At 35.6% G+C, this 17,121-nt stretch overlaps 2 protein-coding genes and 1 long non-coding RNA gene across 6 annotated transcripts; 2 read left to right on the forward strand and 1 right to left on the reverse strand.

The window, feature by feature from the left end:
* Window positions 1-3,251: 3,251 nt before the first annotated feature.
* LOC126974991 (cytochrome b5 domain-containing protein 1) lies at window positions 3,252-6,550 on the forward strand. Of its 4 annotated transcripts, none has more exons than XM_050822775.1 (5): window positions 3,252-3,356; window positions 4,345-4,591; window positions 4,747-5,002; window positions 5,466-5,711; window positions 6,420-6,550. In XM_050822775.1, exons 2-5 carry the CDS (start codon window positions 4,346-4,348, stop codon window positions 6,449-6,451), a joined length of 780 nt encoding a protein of 259 aa, XP_050678732.1. In that variant the 5' UTR covers window positions 3,252-3,356; window position 4,345; the 3' UTR covers window positions 6,452-6,550. The 4 variants fall into 4 exon arrangements, with proteins under 4 accessions (XP_050678732.1, XP_050678731.1, XP_050678735.1 ...); XM_050822774.1 differs by having other exon boundaries at window positions 3,299-3,459; XM_050822778.1 differs by lacking the exon at window positions 3,252-3,356 and adding an exon at window positions 3,379-3,435.
* Window positions 6,551-6,563: 13 nt separating this feature from the next.
* Window positions 6,564-8,812, reverse strand: LOC126975015 (uncharacterized). Its single transcript, XR_007731606.1, has 2 exons — window positions 8,438-8,812; window positions 6,564-7,716 (listed from the first exon to the last, which is right to left on the reverse strand). It is a non-coding gene; the product is annotated as an uncharacterized LOC126975015 (long non-coding RNA).
* A 1,986-nt stretch (window positions 8,813-10,798) lies between these two features.
* Window positions 10,799-15,247, forward strand: LOC126975001 (ubiquitin-conjugating enzyme E2 S). Its single transcript, XM_050822789.1, has 3 exons — window positions 10,799-11,400; window positions 12,465-12,811; window positions 14,994-15,247. Exons 1-3 carry the CDS (start codon window positions 11,253-11,255, stop codon window positions 15,138-15,140), a joined length of 642 nt encoding a protein of 213 aa, XP_050678746.1. The 5' UTR covers window positions 10,799-11,252; the 3' UTR covers window positions 15,141-15,247.
* Window positions 15,248-17,121: the final 1,874 nt, after the last annotated feature.

Raw genomic sequence — 17,121 nt, forward strand, 5'->3', positions numbered from 1 at the left:
CGAGACAGTATACGTCAATAGCAAAGAATATAATATTTACTTCAATGAGCAAGTTAAATTCCAATTTACATTTTTTAAAAAACGTATTTCCTACTAATCTGAGCGTATATAGAAGATAAACACTAGATTCGCTGTCAAAGTAGGTCCTGTAGATGAAGCCACAACCTGAGAGTTGAACAGGGCATACAAGATTTTATAACGATTCGACACTCGAACGGTTAGCTCAGTTGGTTAGAGCACCGGCAAGGAACGCCGGAGGTCTTGGGTTCGAGTCCCGCATCGTTCATAAAAAATTTTTTGTTTTTCAAATTTTATTTGTGTATTGATCGTAGAAGTGTTATCACTTTATAAACATAACAAATTGTTTAAAATATATTGTATACCTACTAGGATATAAAATCCTGTAGCATCCACGGACGTATTTTTAATTACTTACGTAATTTACTTTTTGACGCTTTTGTGCACTTGTGAATATTTTATGACTATTTACAGATGCTTTTTGTAAGTTTACTTACGTAAATATATTTTTTTTTATTTTTTTTTTCAAATCACTCTTTACGTGAGACAGAGTAGCTTGATCTAAATGCTGTACATGATGTCCCGATACGTGGATAAAAACCCGGAAATATCCTAAACACTGATTTAAGAGCACAACACTATGCAGAATGACAAGGCTTATAACTCCAAGGACTCTTCACAAGTGATCGGAAAAGCCAAATTATCTCAAAGGACTGAACCTCTTAGTCGTAGATAGAGCCGGAGGTCGTGGGTTCGAGTCCCGCATCGTTCATAAAATTTTGTTGATTTTCAAATTTTATTTGTGTATTCCTAGAAGTGAGGGTTATCTTAAAAACATAACATATTGTTTAGATTTACAAGAGCCAATTTAATTTCCTAATATGCAAATATTGGGGTTGAGCAGGTTATCAACTGTAAAGTTGATACTGTAGATGAAGCCACAACCTGAGAGTTGAATACAAGATTTTATAACGATACGACACTCGAACGGTTTGCTCAGTTGGTTAGAGCACCGGTACGGAATGCCGGAGGTCGTGGGTTCGAGTCCCGCATCGTTCATAAAATTTTGTTGATTTTCAAATTTTATTTGTGTATTCCTAGAAGTGAGGGTTATCACCTTAAAAACATAACATATTGTTTAGATTTACAAGAGCCAATTTAATTTCCTAATATGCAAATATTGGGGTTGAGCAGGTTATCAACTGTAAAGTTGATACTGTAGATGAAGCCACAACCTGAGAGTGATTTTATAACGATACGACACTCGAACGGTTAGCTCAGTTGGTTAGAGCACCGGTACGGAATGCCGGAGATCGTGGGTTCGAGTCCCGCATCGTTCATAAAATTTTGTTGTTTTTCAAATTTTATTTGTACGTTATATTTTGATAGATATATTCTGATGGCACTGTAAGTATATGTATTTCTTTAAACAGATTCCGCAGTGAGTCTCGACTTCCAAGACCGTATATAGCGCGAACAGCTCTCTTCTGTAAAATGAAGATGCTATCAATATCGGCAGCCGTACCCCAGAGCAAAACACCGTAAGACATAACACTGTGGAAGTACGCAAAATAAATTTTCGCAAAACAAATTTAGGGCATATTATGTATTTCGACGAAGCTTCGGGCATTCCATAATGATACGAGTTGATTTTTTGTTTCCTTACTCGAACTTACTACTTACTTACTTTCTTTGGACGCGGCCGCCGATCTTTTATGGTATTCCACAGATGAGTTGGCTTCTCTATCAATAGTACGATATACGAACATAGGACTGACACCTAGTTCTAGAAGTGTCATGAAAATGACTGACGGCTCTATATATCTGCATAAAGTGGGTATAGACATACCCACTTTATGTATAATAAGGCCACCGACTGTTGGGTGTCTTTGAACGGTAAGGTTCGGGACCTCACCAAATGGCTTCAAGCACAGCTCAAGCTCTGCAAGTGTACTAAAACATGTTCCTGTCCAATCAAGAATTGGTATTGTGGCGACGACTGCGTTGAATACTGTAGTTGCTTTGAAAGAGGATTCTTCTACTGCGATGCTAAACGGGTAAGATAAAAAAAATAGTGAAACCTACTACTAGGGATTTAACGCAGACAAAATATATAGTTCCTATGCATTAAGGACTTCATAAATCTTATGCACATAGTATGGTATTCTCTTGGCGTTTCAGCTAAATCCTCAGTGTGTATATAATATTTCAGTTGGCCATGACAATATTAGCGTATGCAGGCAAAGACATTAGCCACTGGTTCAACGGTGAAGATTGGGTGACATATACGCACCCTATAGTGGGCACTGTGACTCCCTATCATATCCATGGACACCTAGTTCTAGAAGTGTCATGAAAATGACTGACGGCTCTATATATCTGCATAAAGTGGGTATAGACATACCCACTTTATGCAAAGCAATCATTGCAATTCTATTTTTCTTCCACCCCACTACATTCCATTAAGTATTGTGATTTAATAATATTCCTAAGAAATATGTAAAATGACAGGAAACTATAAAATTTTCTTAAATAATAAAAGCGTTCCAACATTGAATTAAAAAAATATATATATAGTAACAATATTTATAGCCAAACTAGATAAGACAGCGGACAACTCACAGGTTTCTTACTTTCCTTTGGATAAAAGTAGTCCCTTTTATATTTACCCGCGGTTAATTGATATGATAATTATCTGACTTATATACGCCTAGGTAGTTTACATTAGTTATTTTCATAGTGAAAATTGCTTTAGGCCTGGTGGTCATTCCTCGTATGGGGAAGTAGCACCAAACTCGCGTTACCGTCACGGCTTAGTTAAGGCATAAGCCGTATTATATTTGTATATTATTATGGGACAATGCTGTTATTATTCATACCATCTTTGTATCGTGGAAGAGGGCTATTCACACTTTAATTTATATCCTATGTCCTAAAGAATCATTGAGAGAAATTAACACATTAACTGTTGTCTCTCAATATTTTTAAAACTATGATAAGGATATTGTTAACAACAATCTTAAAAAAAAATTATCTACGGACCACAAACAAAGAGCAAATCAACATAATAAAACATGTTGAAGACATTTTTTAATTCCCCTAAAGAGAGCATGGCTGGTGGTAATAATTGCCTTAACAGGAATATCTCTGACACGTATAAATCCTTTTGCTGAGGTAGATAATAGGCACATATTTAAAGTTAAAAGTCTTTATTTCCTAGCGAGTAACCACGACGGCAATCAACCGTCAATATTGTCAATTTACAATACCTATTGACAGATTCAAAGATTTTTGAGTGCAAGAATCACGTTTATTTTGATAAATTATTAAAAGATAATGTAAGTTCAGTAAGGTAAACGTTATAAAGCAATAGTTTAATTTAAATAAACTAGTCTCATTAACAGTACTACAAGGCAGGTTAATATCTACATAACGGATTAGGTATCTATTTTTCTTTCATTAAGTATTAGTTATGTGTGGTTAAATCGGTATAATATCAATAATCTATCCATAACGTGCATAGCTTTGATAATGTTATACTTATCACATATTCTCAGAGTCACGGAACAAAATTAAGCGAAATCAGTAGTTTTTCAGGACGGCCTCTTAAGACTCCACGGCTGGTCGCCAATCTTTAGCTCTTATACAGTTAGAATATTGGCTTAGAGTCGGGCTTGGGTAATTCGTATCGTTACAAGATGCAGTCTTGTTGGAAAGTTCTTAGTAGGGACATGTTAAAAAGTGTGTTTCTAAAATGCGATGATGAGATCTATAAATGCAGTCTCTTCAGAAGCTATGGCTTAAGTCTTCACTCTTTTCCCAATAATTGACGCTTTTGATAAAAAAAATAGGTAATTTATATAGATAGGGCATGTCCTGTTAGACATCCAAAAGCAATTAGCAAAGTACTCAACTTCGACCTCCTTTATAGTAGACTTAATTGGAAAATTTAATTTTGGTGATTTCTGGATTTTACCTCTTACAGCATTGATTGTTTTGATAGTTCTCAATTTGTTATGGTCTCATATTGACTACAATGTCGACAATATAATTACAACATAGTGCTATACTATATTTATACTGGTACGATATACGGATACGCGGCCGATAAGGAGCTTTTGAAGTTATTTGGAAATGACCCTACGGATGATTATCCATATTGTAATTTAATATTTAAAATATTAGTAGGTATGTGCAATGGCAGGAAAACATCCTTTTTTTTAACATAATATTTGCTTAACAATCAAAAGAACATTATTAAAAAATACCAATCTGTTTTTACAAATGATCTGCAATATTAGATAACGTTGAATAATACATATCCAGAATGAAGTACACTCAGCCAGAGTGGTACACTCCCGCGGAGGTAGCTGTCCACAATAAGGCCACCGACTGTTGGGTGTCTTTGAACGGTAAGGTTCGGGACCTCACCAAATGGCTTCAAGCACAGCTCAAGCTCTGCAAGTGTACTAAAACATGTTCCTGTCCAATCAAGAATTGGTATTGTGGCGACGACTGCGTTGAATACTGTAGTTGCTTTGAAAGAGGATTCTTCTACTGCGATGCTAAACGGGTAAGATAAAAAAAATAGTGAAACCTACTACTAGGGATTTAACGCAGACAAAATATATAGTTCCTATGCATTAAGGACTTCATAAATCTTATGCACATAGTATGGTATTCTCTTGGCGTTTCAGCTAAATCCTCAGTGTGTATATAATATTTCAGTTGGCCATGACAATATTAGCGTATGCAGGCAAAGACATTAGCCACTGGTTCAACGGTGAAGATTGGGTGACATATACGCACCCTATAGTGGGCACTGTGACTCCCTATCATATCCATGGGCCGGGGTACAGGCAACCAGTTGTACCATCCACACGCTGGCGGCCACCGACCCAACCTTGGTGGATGGACGATGACAATGTGATTGGGAATATGACGACCAAGACACGGCCTATTAGAATTGTTAATACCTTAACAGGTACCTACCCAAATACAGACTTCCATTTACCTACACTTAATGGTTCCTGATAATAAAAATGTATTTAAATCCGTTCAATATACGCCATAGCCATAGTCACGAGCATTGCGTTCACCGCACACCGACATCTTCGACTGATTTTTATGCATACCTATTAACCCAGTATTGGGTTCGACGGAAACATTAATATGATAAATGTGTACTTAACTATTAATTACTTATACCTAACGTTTTGCCGGTCGATGAAATGAGAATTTCCCCTATGATTAAAACTAAAGTAAAAGTTTTCTATTCGAGTAACAATTCGTAACCAATTACACAGAGTACTTTTACTATAGTAGTTATAAAAACTAACTCTCACTTTATTAAATTATGCTGTAGATTTCCCAATATTGAATCTAGAACCTAAGAAGCTTCTGTTTTACTGTAGATTTAATAATATTAATAATAACCACTAATAAAGGTACTTCCGTGACACTTGAGGTGTGTTCAGAGGAAACAATATACCAGATCATGATGCGCTACTTACCCCACAACTCACATATGCTGTCATACACGTGGCGTTACCTCAATCGCGAGCTTTACTATGACCGTTCCCTGGAGCAGAACGGGATTCCGGACGAGCGCGAGGAGTTCAATCACGTGGCGTTGCCCGAAAATGTGCACATACCCGCATTATTGCTCTACTACAATGATGATCTTACCGAGGGTATTTTACAATTATTATTTTTTCTGAATATAATTTCTGATTCTTCAATATCTACAAAGATTATGACAGTATTTAATAGCTCTTCAGCCGCCATGAGAACTGATAACGGATTACGCGGTAAAGGGAAATAACGTGCGGGCTTATTTACCGTTACCGGGGATGAAGTTGGTACTTAGATACTTAAAAATTATATTGTCAATGCGTAGACGTTGCTTCCAGAATTTCCAGTTGGGTTGGCGTTATCAACATGCAGAGTGCTAGATGAATTCCAGACTCTACTACTTGATACAGACATACATAATTGATACTACGCCAATAGCTTCAACCGAATCGCGCTTACCGACTGATAGGCGGTTAGGCCGGGGGGTCTACAGTGAGCGAGCGAGCATGAACCCCCTGAGCGGGGCTTCAGCTATGCCTCTCTTGATTTGCAACTTTTGAGGTTAGGGAAATATACAATAAGTACCTATATCTTTCTTAAAGTTTACTAAATTGTAACTTAAATGCAACTGGTACACTGCTGCCATTCTGTTATCTAAAATTTCACGCGACAATATAAGATTTTGTTAAGATTCCGTCTGAACTGGCAATATATCAATATCGAGTCCTTACCATACAATGTGAAAACTGCCGCTGGGCCAGAATACATGAGATTCTGCTCCAACCTACTTAACGAATTATAATCAAATGCATTGTATTGTTTTACAGATCCACGACATTTGCCTTCATGTAACAAGTGAACATTTTTTTTAAACCTACTTACTTGATTTTTTTTTCTTAACTTGAAAGAGTTTGAAATATATTGAAGTTATACATTCAATTTGGTAAAAATCATTTAACTAATTTTATATAAAAAAAATCTTTATTTAGTTATAATAAAATAATGACTTTTATTTCAGTCTTAAAACATATTATATACAATTTATTGCAAAACTATGTTGTGGCCTCTTCTTTTAGATTAAACCTAAAAACGTGTATGCTCTACTTCATAATTATTATGTATCTGTTAGCCACAAAGACTTGAGTATGAAGTTGGTTTTGATACTGAACATTATTAGAAGATAACTTGGATTTATTTTTTGAATTTTTACTTCCTTGTTGTTGTAAAAAATGCAATTAATTATTAAAATAGTTATATTACATTTATACTTAATAACAATTGGAAAATATATACTTAGTGACATGTGATCCTAAAGTTTAATTTAATAGTATCACAACTTACTCAAACATACCCAAGAAATATTGGATATAGAAATGAAAATAAAAGATAAGTAAGATTAAGATGAAAGAATTAGTGGCACTGATAGAAAATAGCAGGAGAAAAAATAGAAAATAATGTACAAAAGAAACTGTCAGAAAATAGCAATGATAAAAGATTAGCTTAGTAAATGTTTTGAAGTATATTAATAAATAAATCAGATAGTATAGACAATCCGAGGCCAAAAAGATATTCATTGCTAAGAAAACCTAGCTATCCAAAGCAGCCACTACACGAGGTGGTCGCGGAGTTGACATTGGGTTTATTTGAACTATGTCTGATATATCAGAATCGGGGCCACTGGCATTTATTATATAATTGTCAGAAGCAGGTCTCTTCCTACGCCGTACACGCCGTCTGACTCGTTTTGGAACACTGTACTCTGTTTCATGGTTAATATCTGTAATATTACTGTTATCACATGAAGCATTACAATCTCCACTTTCAAGATATTTTTTTTCTAGAAGGGCAATTGCTTCACTTTTCAGTGTTTCTAATTGATTATCTTCATTCATATCGTGATTTGGATGAGGAAGCTGTTTCTCATTGTCATTTTCTTCATTTAATACCATACTGTCTTTATTTATATTGTTTTCGTGTCTTTGGGTGTTGTTGTTTGTGTTATCCAAGGTATCTACTCCATTTGTGGTTTCAACAAGTTGATCATGTTCATCATTAGTAAATGCAGAGGGACCACAATTCCTCCCATTTAATACTACTTTACCAGTATTGGACTTTGGTATTACTCTGAAATAGAACATATTATTATCACTTAAATCATTTTATTATATATAAGAAAACAAAAATCTTTTTTATTTAACCAGCCCATTGAGTGATATAATCTCTGCAAAATGACAAAAGGTGTAAGTTGTAGCACCAAATTGAAATATTGTATATATAAACACAGCACAGAATACCTTTTATTATTTGAATGTAGATCATATATGTTATTAACAGTTGATTAATTCCAACGGAGCTACTGTCCAATATTCACATGGATGGTTTACTAACTTTGTACTTTCTTTGTAAATCAACCAGTAATCAAACTTAAAATAATGAGTTGTGAGATTTTTATCAACAAACCATAGTTGAGTAGCATAAGTGTAGCTTAAGGATTCTTGTGTGGCAAGAATGTATTAGAACTTAATTCTAGGGCAACAAGTTTCTATAATTAGATGAGGTCACTATCTTTACATTTTGGTGCAGTTTTGAAAAGATATGCAGCTGATGACTAGTACAGTTAGAAAACTAATATAATAAACCAAATAATTGATGATCACACCAACTTCTTTATCTCTCTTTGCTCTGAGATAATGTTGGGTGATATGTTAAAACCGGAGTTGCTGTTATTACTGTACTTTATATCTTTTAAAGGTATGGAATCATAAAACAATCAATTATATGCTTCTACAAGCCGCTAATAAAAATTTCCTAGCCAGCGGGTTGTACGATTTAGGTAGGTACATACTCTACGGGGTCGCCGGGTTCCAGTATCGCTAGTAGCTCTTCTGGAGGGAGCAGGTGTCCGCGAGAAACTAGCCAAAAGTCGCCGGTTAAGGAAAACAGCGTTCTCAACCTGCGCTCCAACCAAAGAACAGGACGTGATCTTGGGGCCAACACGTAACAGCGCGCTCGCTCATCACTAAAGTATTGATCGAGATTCACAGATACACGTGTCCAAGACTGAGAACATTTTACATCTTTGCTATCCAATAATAACTGTATATTGTCTAAGTTATGCGCCATATTATTATATTATTACCATTCGGCTTTTTGTAAAAAAATATTCTTATAATTTTTAACGTAACTGAAACGCAAGGTAGGTAAAGGTAAATATTGTGAATTGTCGGTGTCGACTGTCGACATTGTCTGTTGACAATTGACATTTAACAGATGTTTCATTTGTCACTAAGACTTGTCAGTACACTTAAACTCACATGTCACTGACTCACTGATTTCGAGATTTACAGCCTAAGGCCTAAGCAAATGATCAGATTTGGTAAAGCCGGACCGTTATAATACAAAAGACCTATGGGGCCTTTCAACTAATATTGTAAAATACATAGGTACTTGAACTATAGCACCTGAATTAGCAATAATATTTAATGAATGCATAGATGAGAGTGTGTTCCTTGATCTCATGAAATACAGCAAAGTTTACCTTTGTTTAAATCGGGCATTTCTTTTGGCCTGCTAATTTCAGGCCTATTTCAGTGCTATCTGTTTTTAATAAACATTTTGAAAAACTTTTGCTTCAACTTCATATTTTGAATAAAATATTTTAATTAAAATATATCTTTAGAGTTGTTGGTTTCATACTCTTATGTTGTTCCTACCTCAAATTATTAATAACAATAGTATATACTTGAGAGGAAATAAAATAATAGATTCTCTTGGTACTTACATAGTAACGTCAAGTTTTTTTCAATACTTATATTTGAAGTGAAACTTCTTTAGAATCGTTGTGATTTGAAACTCGATGAAAAAAAAGCGAAACGATAGAGACACAAACAGGTAAATGTATAAGATTCAGCCGGCGAGAGATTGAGATAGAATACATTACACAATCTCGGTCTCTAAAATTATTTAAAGCTACAGTAAAAAGAGACAGACATGTAAATTCATAAGATTTAACATGGGAGAAAATGAGTCATAATAACACAATACTGTATCCTTTACCATATATCATCACCGCTGAAGAAGAGAAGAGAATTGTCTTATGTATGACGCTGACGTCATGCATCCGATGTGGTGTGATGTGTACTACATAGGCACCAGAATATAAAATAAATATGGTAGCGGTGATAGTAAAGTTTCTCATAGCGGTTAAATTCATGTTGTGTCATCCTACCAAGATGTACCAGAACTTCATGTGCAGTTTAGAGGTTTGCATCGGATACGCATGCGATTCCATTGATAAAGTTTTTGGACGCCAAATTTAATTAGAAAATGTGCAGCAGGCACACTGGCAACAAGATGAAAAACAGTAATTGACGCAGTATTCTTGGAGGATCTTGAATCATAATAATAATAATATATATTCGAATAAAGTGTAAAATAAGTATCAATCTTTGTATCACTATGATCATTACTAAAACCTGGTACAATACTCTTTCTGAAATTTCACATTCGTCTTGAAGCCAAAATTTTTGAAGGTTTCACTTCTACCGCGTGTGAATTGCACACAATATGTTTTTTTATAATCACTATTCTGCACTTACACACACTAATAGTAATTATTGTCAAAAAATTTAAACAAGTTTCAATTTATTTTACTTCGTGATGTAAATGTAAATAATCACTTTGGTTATTGTAATACTTTACTTATTTTCACTTACCGTCGTGATTTGATCTTGATCAAATCGCACCAAATATTTCTCATGCGGACTACTAATACTACTAATGTTAGTTGCCATACTCCTCCGAAATGACTCGATTTTTATGAAATTTTATAATGTCGTAATCTATTTTTACACCCCAATATTTTTTTACAATATTATCTTATTAATTTATATAGCAATTCATCTTTGCCGGTTAAAGTAATACTAATTTATACTCTTCTATGTTTAGAGGTTGGCGCAAAATGGTGCCCTTAGAACGGCTCAAATTTATTCCAACTTTTCAATTTGACTTTGAATAAAAGTTTGAATATTTTCAAGCCCATTTACACTTTTTCTGTGTGTAAATGTTTAATTTAAAAGAAGTCCTGCACATTCCCTTCATATTAGCTATTATTTCTAACATTCAAGTCTAATTCAATTTAATCTTTCATCTTTGCCAATGTAAGACTTATTTGTCAGTGTCATTGCACTTTGCTTTATAGCTTATGGTTTTCTGTTAGAAAAAAAAATGTTTAATTTGTATTTGTATTTATAATTCTATATATGATGCTTTGAAATATTTGTTTAATAATACTTAACATACACATATTATATATTTTTATTCGTACTTAAACCAAAGAGTTCAAAGGAATCTGGTACTATAATAGTTTACTTAGAACGGTGTTTGAGAGGCAAACGGACATTTTTGACGAAGTTGTAGCTATTTTCAATTGAGGACGGATTTACACTGGAAAATTTCGTTTCTCTGATATACCTCATGTGTAGACAGTATTCATGATAAGAGAGCCTACACCCTGTGACTTGTGAGTGATGTTTCGCCACAAACAGCGTTAGTACGCTAGTAGAAAGCTGATCAGTCGAGTGGACTTTAACTTCTTTAATTTTGTGTCTGTTGTTGTGACTGCAGCAGTAAAGTCCGACTCTTAGCGTTAAGTGCTAGTCATGTCGAATGTTGAGAATGTTTGCCCTCAGGTACTGCGCGGTGTCGCGCGTGAAATTCGTAAGTTGGTCGCCAATCCTCCTGCTGGAATCAAGGTGTTGGTTCGAGATGACGACCTGACTGATGTAGTGGCGTTGATTGATGGACCTGGTAATTAATTTTTCACTTATATATCTCGTATTGGGAAAAGCAAAGGATGGCAAGTGATTTGCCTGTTGATAAATAAGTGGGAGATCTGCAATATCAGAGTTCTTAGAGCATCGCTATGCTGCACAATATTGCTGGCCTTTGAAGTAATAGTACTTATAGATTTAATTGGAAGGTTCCTGAGTTCATATATTCGAAACTGAATTATCATAATAGGATATTTAATGAAGTCTTAAGTTTATAATGAGTTATAAGTTAAACTCATTTGACATAGTTAATAGCTCAAACCTCTTCTATATCAAAGTTATATTACTTAGTCAATTTCTATTTTTTGCCCTAGTATAAAATATAAAGTTACATTGTGTTCATTAAGAATTTTACTTTAAAATATGAATTTTAACTTGTAAGTAGCCCATTTAGGCACTTTTTTTATTATTTTTATTATATGAGAGTTACTACATGAATGCAATACATTTACGAACAGTCACATGTAGCTCAGTTGGTATGACCAGCAATTTTTTTTTGTGACTGAGATGAGATGTGCAAGACAGGTATATCTGATGGTAGGTGATATCACCTGCCCATCACACACCACAGATCATCAGCAACATTCTTATTGCACTCATCACATTGAGAAATATGGTCCTTTAGCCCAGTAATTACATTAGGGCACCCTTCGAGCAGACAAATCCATAAAACATATTGCTTTATGGCAGCTACCACCTAGCCCATATCTTGTGAAGAGAAACCTTCCACTGGTTGGTTAGACACAATTAGAAGAAGAAAATAATACTCTTTTCAATGAAGTTCAAATTCTTTTTATTATCAGTAGGTACCAAGCTCTCTATTTCAACCAGTTACAAACCTATGTGTAAATCTTCAAAATTGGCAATTAAAGTGAAAAGTCACAGAGTTTTGTATCATCTCACTGGCCTTTCTTATTGTTCCAAACATATTGTAGATTTATTAAATTAAATGTGTCAGTCTTTGAATAATATTAAATTTGAGATTGTTAAATTACTGTTTGCGAACAATATTTGTTAAAGAAAAAATAAAAATGTTTTCAGCGGAGACTCCATATGCCGGTGGGGTGTTCCGTGTTCGCCTGTCGCTGGGTCGCGAATTCCCCACAGCACCGCCGCGAGCCTTCTTCCTCACACGTATCTTCCACCCCAACGTGTCGGCCGCCGGTCAGGTGTGTGTCAACACGCTGCAGAAGGACTGGCGGCCGGAGCTCGGGCTGGAGCACGCTCTGCTCGCCATCAAATGCCTCCTGATCGCGCCCAACCCGGATTCGGCGCTGAACGCGGAGGCGGCCACATTGCTGCACGAGAGATATGACGACTACTTCGCACGCGCGAAGCTCTACACCGATATACATGCCAAGCAAGAACGAGGCACAACCACTACAAAGGTATGATACTGCACCCATTACCTTCCTTATTTTTATGAAAAAAAGGGACAAGACAAGCTGGACATTCAGCTTATGGTAATTAATACCCTGCCCCTTACAATACAGTGCCGCTCAGGATTCTTGAAAATCGCAAAAATTTTGAGCGGCACTACAGTTGCGCTTGTCACCTTGAGACATGTTAAGTCTCATTTGCCCAGTAATATCACTAGCTACGGCGCCCTTCAGACTGAAACATGATAATGTCCACATTACTGCTTCACAGTAGAAACAGGTGCCATTGTGGTACCCATAATCTAGCCGGCACCCTGTGCAAAGGAGCCTCCCTCTGGTGCAAGGTTTATACGGATACTTTAAATAAGATATTATTACTTGAATACCAACAGAGATCTTGTGTTGAGAGAGATATAAGCCACCCTAATCTCTTACGAATAGGTGACAAATCTTTTTTTCTCCCTAATTCCATAAAACATTCAATGTCTTGGGATGGTTCCCATACTTGCTATTTATAGTATTCTTAGTAGCAGCAGCTTTTCATTTTAGTATCAAAGCCGGAAAACTAAAAGCTAAAAATCCTAATGTCTTTTGCTTCCGTGGTTCTACTTAGGGGGTGCCTTATTATAAATTCGTAAAGATAAAATTTTGCGATCTTAATTAATATTAAAATCACCACATATCTAAGACTCCATTACACTTTCAAATAATTCATATACTGCATCTTAGGGGTCTGTACGAGTATATACCAACAACAATGGCGTGCTCGAGCTCTGCACAGGCTATTTCAATGGTACGTTCAACAGAGAGGCCCACAATATCTCCTCGTTCTTTGTATTTAAATAATTTACTTACAACTATTAGAGAGCCGCCACATGTAGCCTTTTCTCTGCTAAACGCACTTGCCACCTGATGACCACTGAAGTTAAAGATGAGCTCATATTTTCTGAGCCAGTGCTCTGTTAAACAAAAATCATCACATCTTCATGATTCTTATATATCCCCAGTTCAAGTTTTTTATCAAATCCTTGCATGTTATGGTGCATCGGGTTTGCAATTTTACAATTATTACTTATTCTAGTACTTGTTATATTATTTGTTTTTACACTGCTAGAGGAGTTCCCTATTGTTTAATCCTTTGGAAAATATTCCAAATCTTTACTTAAGTTAGTACACTGCTCAATAGAAGCAACCATAGGCACTATATGAAATAATATTTTCACCTCTCCAGCACGAAAAGGGTGCTATTGCTAGGTGAAAACGCTTTTTGATCTGTTGCGTTCCGAAACTCATTTTAGCCTAGCGTATTATGTCACAGTCTAATCAAATCAAATCAAATCAAAATCAGTTTATTCATGTAGGTCACGGAAATGACACATATGAATGTCAAAAAAAAAAATTTTTCTTATTGAATCTACCGCTACTCTGTAAAGGGTGGAGCTAATGAGAAGAAGTAGCAAGAAACTCATTGCCACTCTTTTATATCAAGATTAACAGATCATTTCAATTACAATATAATATGTAAAATGATGCAACAAACACACTCTATCAATACTAGTAATGGTATTTATAGTAAACACTGTTAAATATTATCTTAATTGTTTCTCTTACTATACCTATAACATTTTTCTCGCTAGTCGAGGTGAAGAGTTGTATGTTTCACACGAGAGCAAATTTTTTTTGTCTCGTGGCTTTAAATCACTCACTACCTCAGTAGTCTATATTAGAATCACTTACTACGCTCGTGATTCAATTCTAGACTACTTTGCCAATTCGTGATTTAAAGTCAGCACTCGCAGCTAAAAAATAAGAAGTGTGTGTGTACGTATATGCACGTAAGAAGTTATAATTATCTGGCGTAACAAAGCAAAAATCTTAAAAATTATGTATTCCTCGTGCTATTCTACGTTTATAGAAAGATCAATATTGTAAAAATCCTGCAAAGATGGCTTTGACCCTTTGTCTGTCCTAATATTGGACGGAAAAACCAAAAAAAAAAAATAACGAATGCAAACGTCAGAAAATTTTAGGAACCAACTTCACTCTGCTACTTTTGTGTTACAGTGATGCGCGCGCATCTTAAAATTTCACTCTCTTAATTTTTCATAACGCGCCTAAAGAAGTACTTATAACTTCAATAACTTTGCTCACTTGTTGAACAACAAATAACTATTTCTTTATTTGCTGGCAGGATGACACATGCGGGAAAGCGGCGGGAGATGCGGGCGCGGGGGAGGGACCCCGAGCGAAGCGCGAGCGACGAGCGGCCTCCCAGTCCGCACCCTCGGCCCCGCCCTCTCACGCTCGCGACAGGCGGCGTATCCTCAAGAGATTATGAGCCAAGCACGTGTCGCACTATAATTCTATTGATTTTGTTAGGATTGTAAAAACGTATTCATTAATTTAATTGATATTTTAATAAAGTAAAATTATGTTATTGACTAAGCAGTATTTTTATTGACGCGCATATAAATTATTCTTTTCATTATGCTTGACAGGATTCCTGAAAGGACAGAAGTCTGAGTTCCATCGCGAGTCCGTTTGACACCTTCACATATAAGTCTCAGTTGCCATTGCAGTAATAATTTCCATTGTTGAAACGATTTCGGCATTGTTAATTTCGTCTGTCAGAATAAATAATATCGGATAAAATGTTTTATGGTGAGAAGTTTTGTTTCTGGACTGGCTGGATAAAACACAGTTGTCAGTTATCTAAAAAACAGTTACCTACGGTATTTGAAAATGGAACACTCCATGAGTAGGTTACACCATAGTTTGTGTAATTGTTCTTTGTTTTTCAATTGTCGCATCGTTTTGAAAATTGTGTGTCGACAGTGCAATTAAATTAACACGCAAATTTCACAGATAATATTCGCACAATGTGTTTTTTATTTTTCTCGCTGTCAGACGTGGGCTAGGTCAGCAAGAAAAATGCCATAGAATTAAATTGGCATTTGACGATAAATGTCCATTTCGTAGCTCTGTCAAAGAATATATTAATAGTACAAGTACAGAAGTCTCACTCTGCAAAATCAATTAAAGAAATAGGGACTCTTGAGGCCATAAAATAAGGTGTAATTCAGATCGCACAGCGCTATTAACCTCCAATTTTATTTACCTAGAAATTGCCTATCTTTCTATCGTGTGATTTACATATTCTTACGACAATAGAATTGTCTTCTTGACCCAAAACTGTACCTACCTAGTATAAGGTCATCTTTAAAAAATTGCTTAGTTTTTTCTACAATATAAATAAGTATGTAATAGTTATTTTAAAAATTTATTATTATTTCGTTGTAAAACCGTTGGAAGACCATGATATATTTTATTCCTAAATAGCCTATATACCTAGCTATCATGAATGGTAATTTCATTATATTTCATTGTTTGTTTCCGAGTCATGGATGTTTAAAGGTATTTATGTATGTTTATATGAATTTATGTATGTTTAAGTAAGTATATTGTATTAAATATATCATTGTCTTGTAACCCATAACACAGGCTATATATGCTTAACTTGGGGCAAGTTAATTTGTGTAAAAAGTGTGTCAATATATTATATTATAATAATAATCACTATGAATTACATTGTTGCAGGGTTTTAGGAAGCTTATAAAATTTAAATATGGATTCGCAATGACGAATGTCTTTCACATGCTTTCCTTTTTTTATGTTTCTCCATTTTTAAAAGATCGGTCGGACGGGTGGAGTAGGTGAACAAACTTGCGTGCGTCACTGTTCGCTCTTGAGTCATTAGTCCTCAATGGCTCGCCTACTGTGTAGAGTGTACACGGGGACTGAGACAGACCTGGCTCTGTGTAGGTTCAGTGAATTCAGACGTGAACTTAATCATTTCAATAACCGAACGAACTAAGGTACAAAGAGTAGGTACCGGTACGCAAGAGAACGAGCCGGTACGACCGCAAACGGCGGGTGCGGGAGGGGGCCAACGCTCTCCTTCATACCGGATCCCATAATTACATTGTGTATTGATAGTTAACTCATTATTAGTAATTAGTAGCTGTTGCCAGCGACGTCGTGAGCATGGGCGCTATATATATAGTGGCAAAACACTAGCATCTAGCGTTATTATATGTATATGTATATTTTGTGCGAATGAAAGTGTTGGAAGGGGTAGACCTAGGCGAACGTTTCAAGATCAAATCAGGGACGTATTGACAAAGGCCAGGTCAAGAGTACCCTAAACCGGAGAGCATGTATGAAAGGAAGAATGAAAGTGGACGAAGCGAAACAAGTATGAAAGGATCGTAGCAAGTGGAAAGAAGTGGTCTCTGCCTACCCCTACGGGAAAGAGGCGT

Source organism: Leptidea sinapis, chromosome 34, assembly GCF_905404315.1.
Source record: "Leptidea sinapis chromosome 34, ilLepSina1.1, whole genome shotgun sequence".
Lineage (NCBI taxonomy): Eukaryota > Metazoa > Arthropoda > Insecta > Lepidoptera > Pieridae > Leptidea > Leptidea sinapis.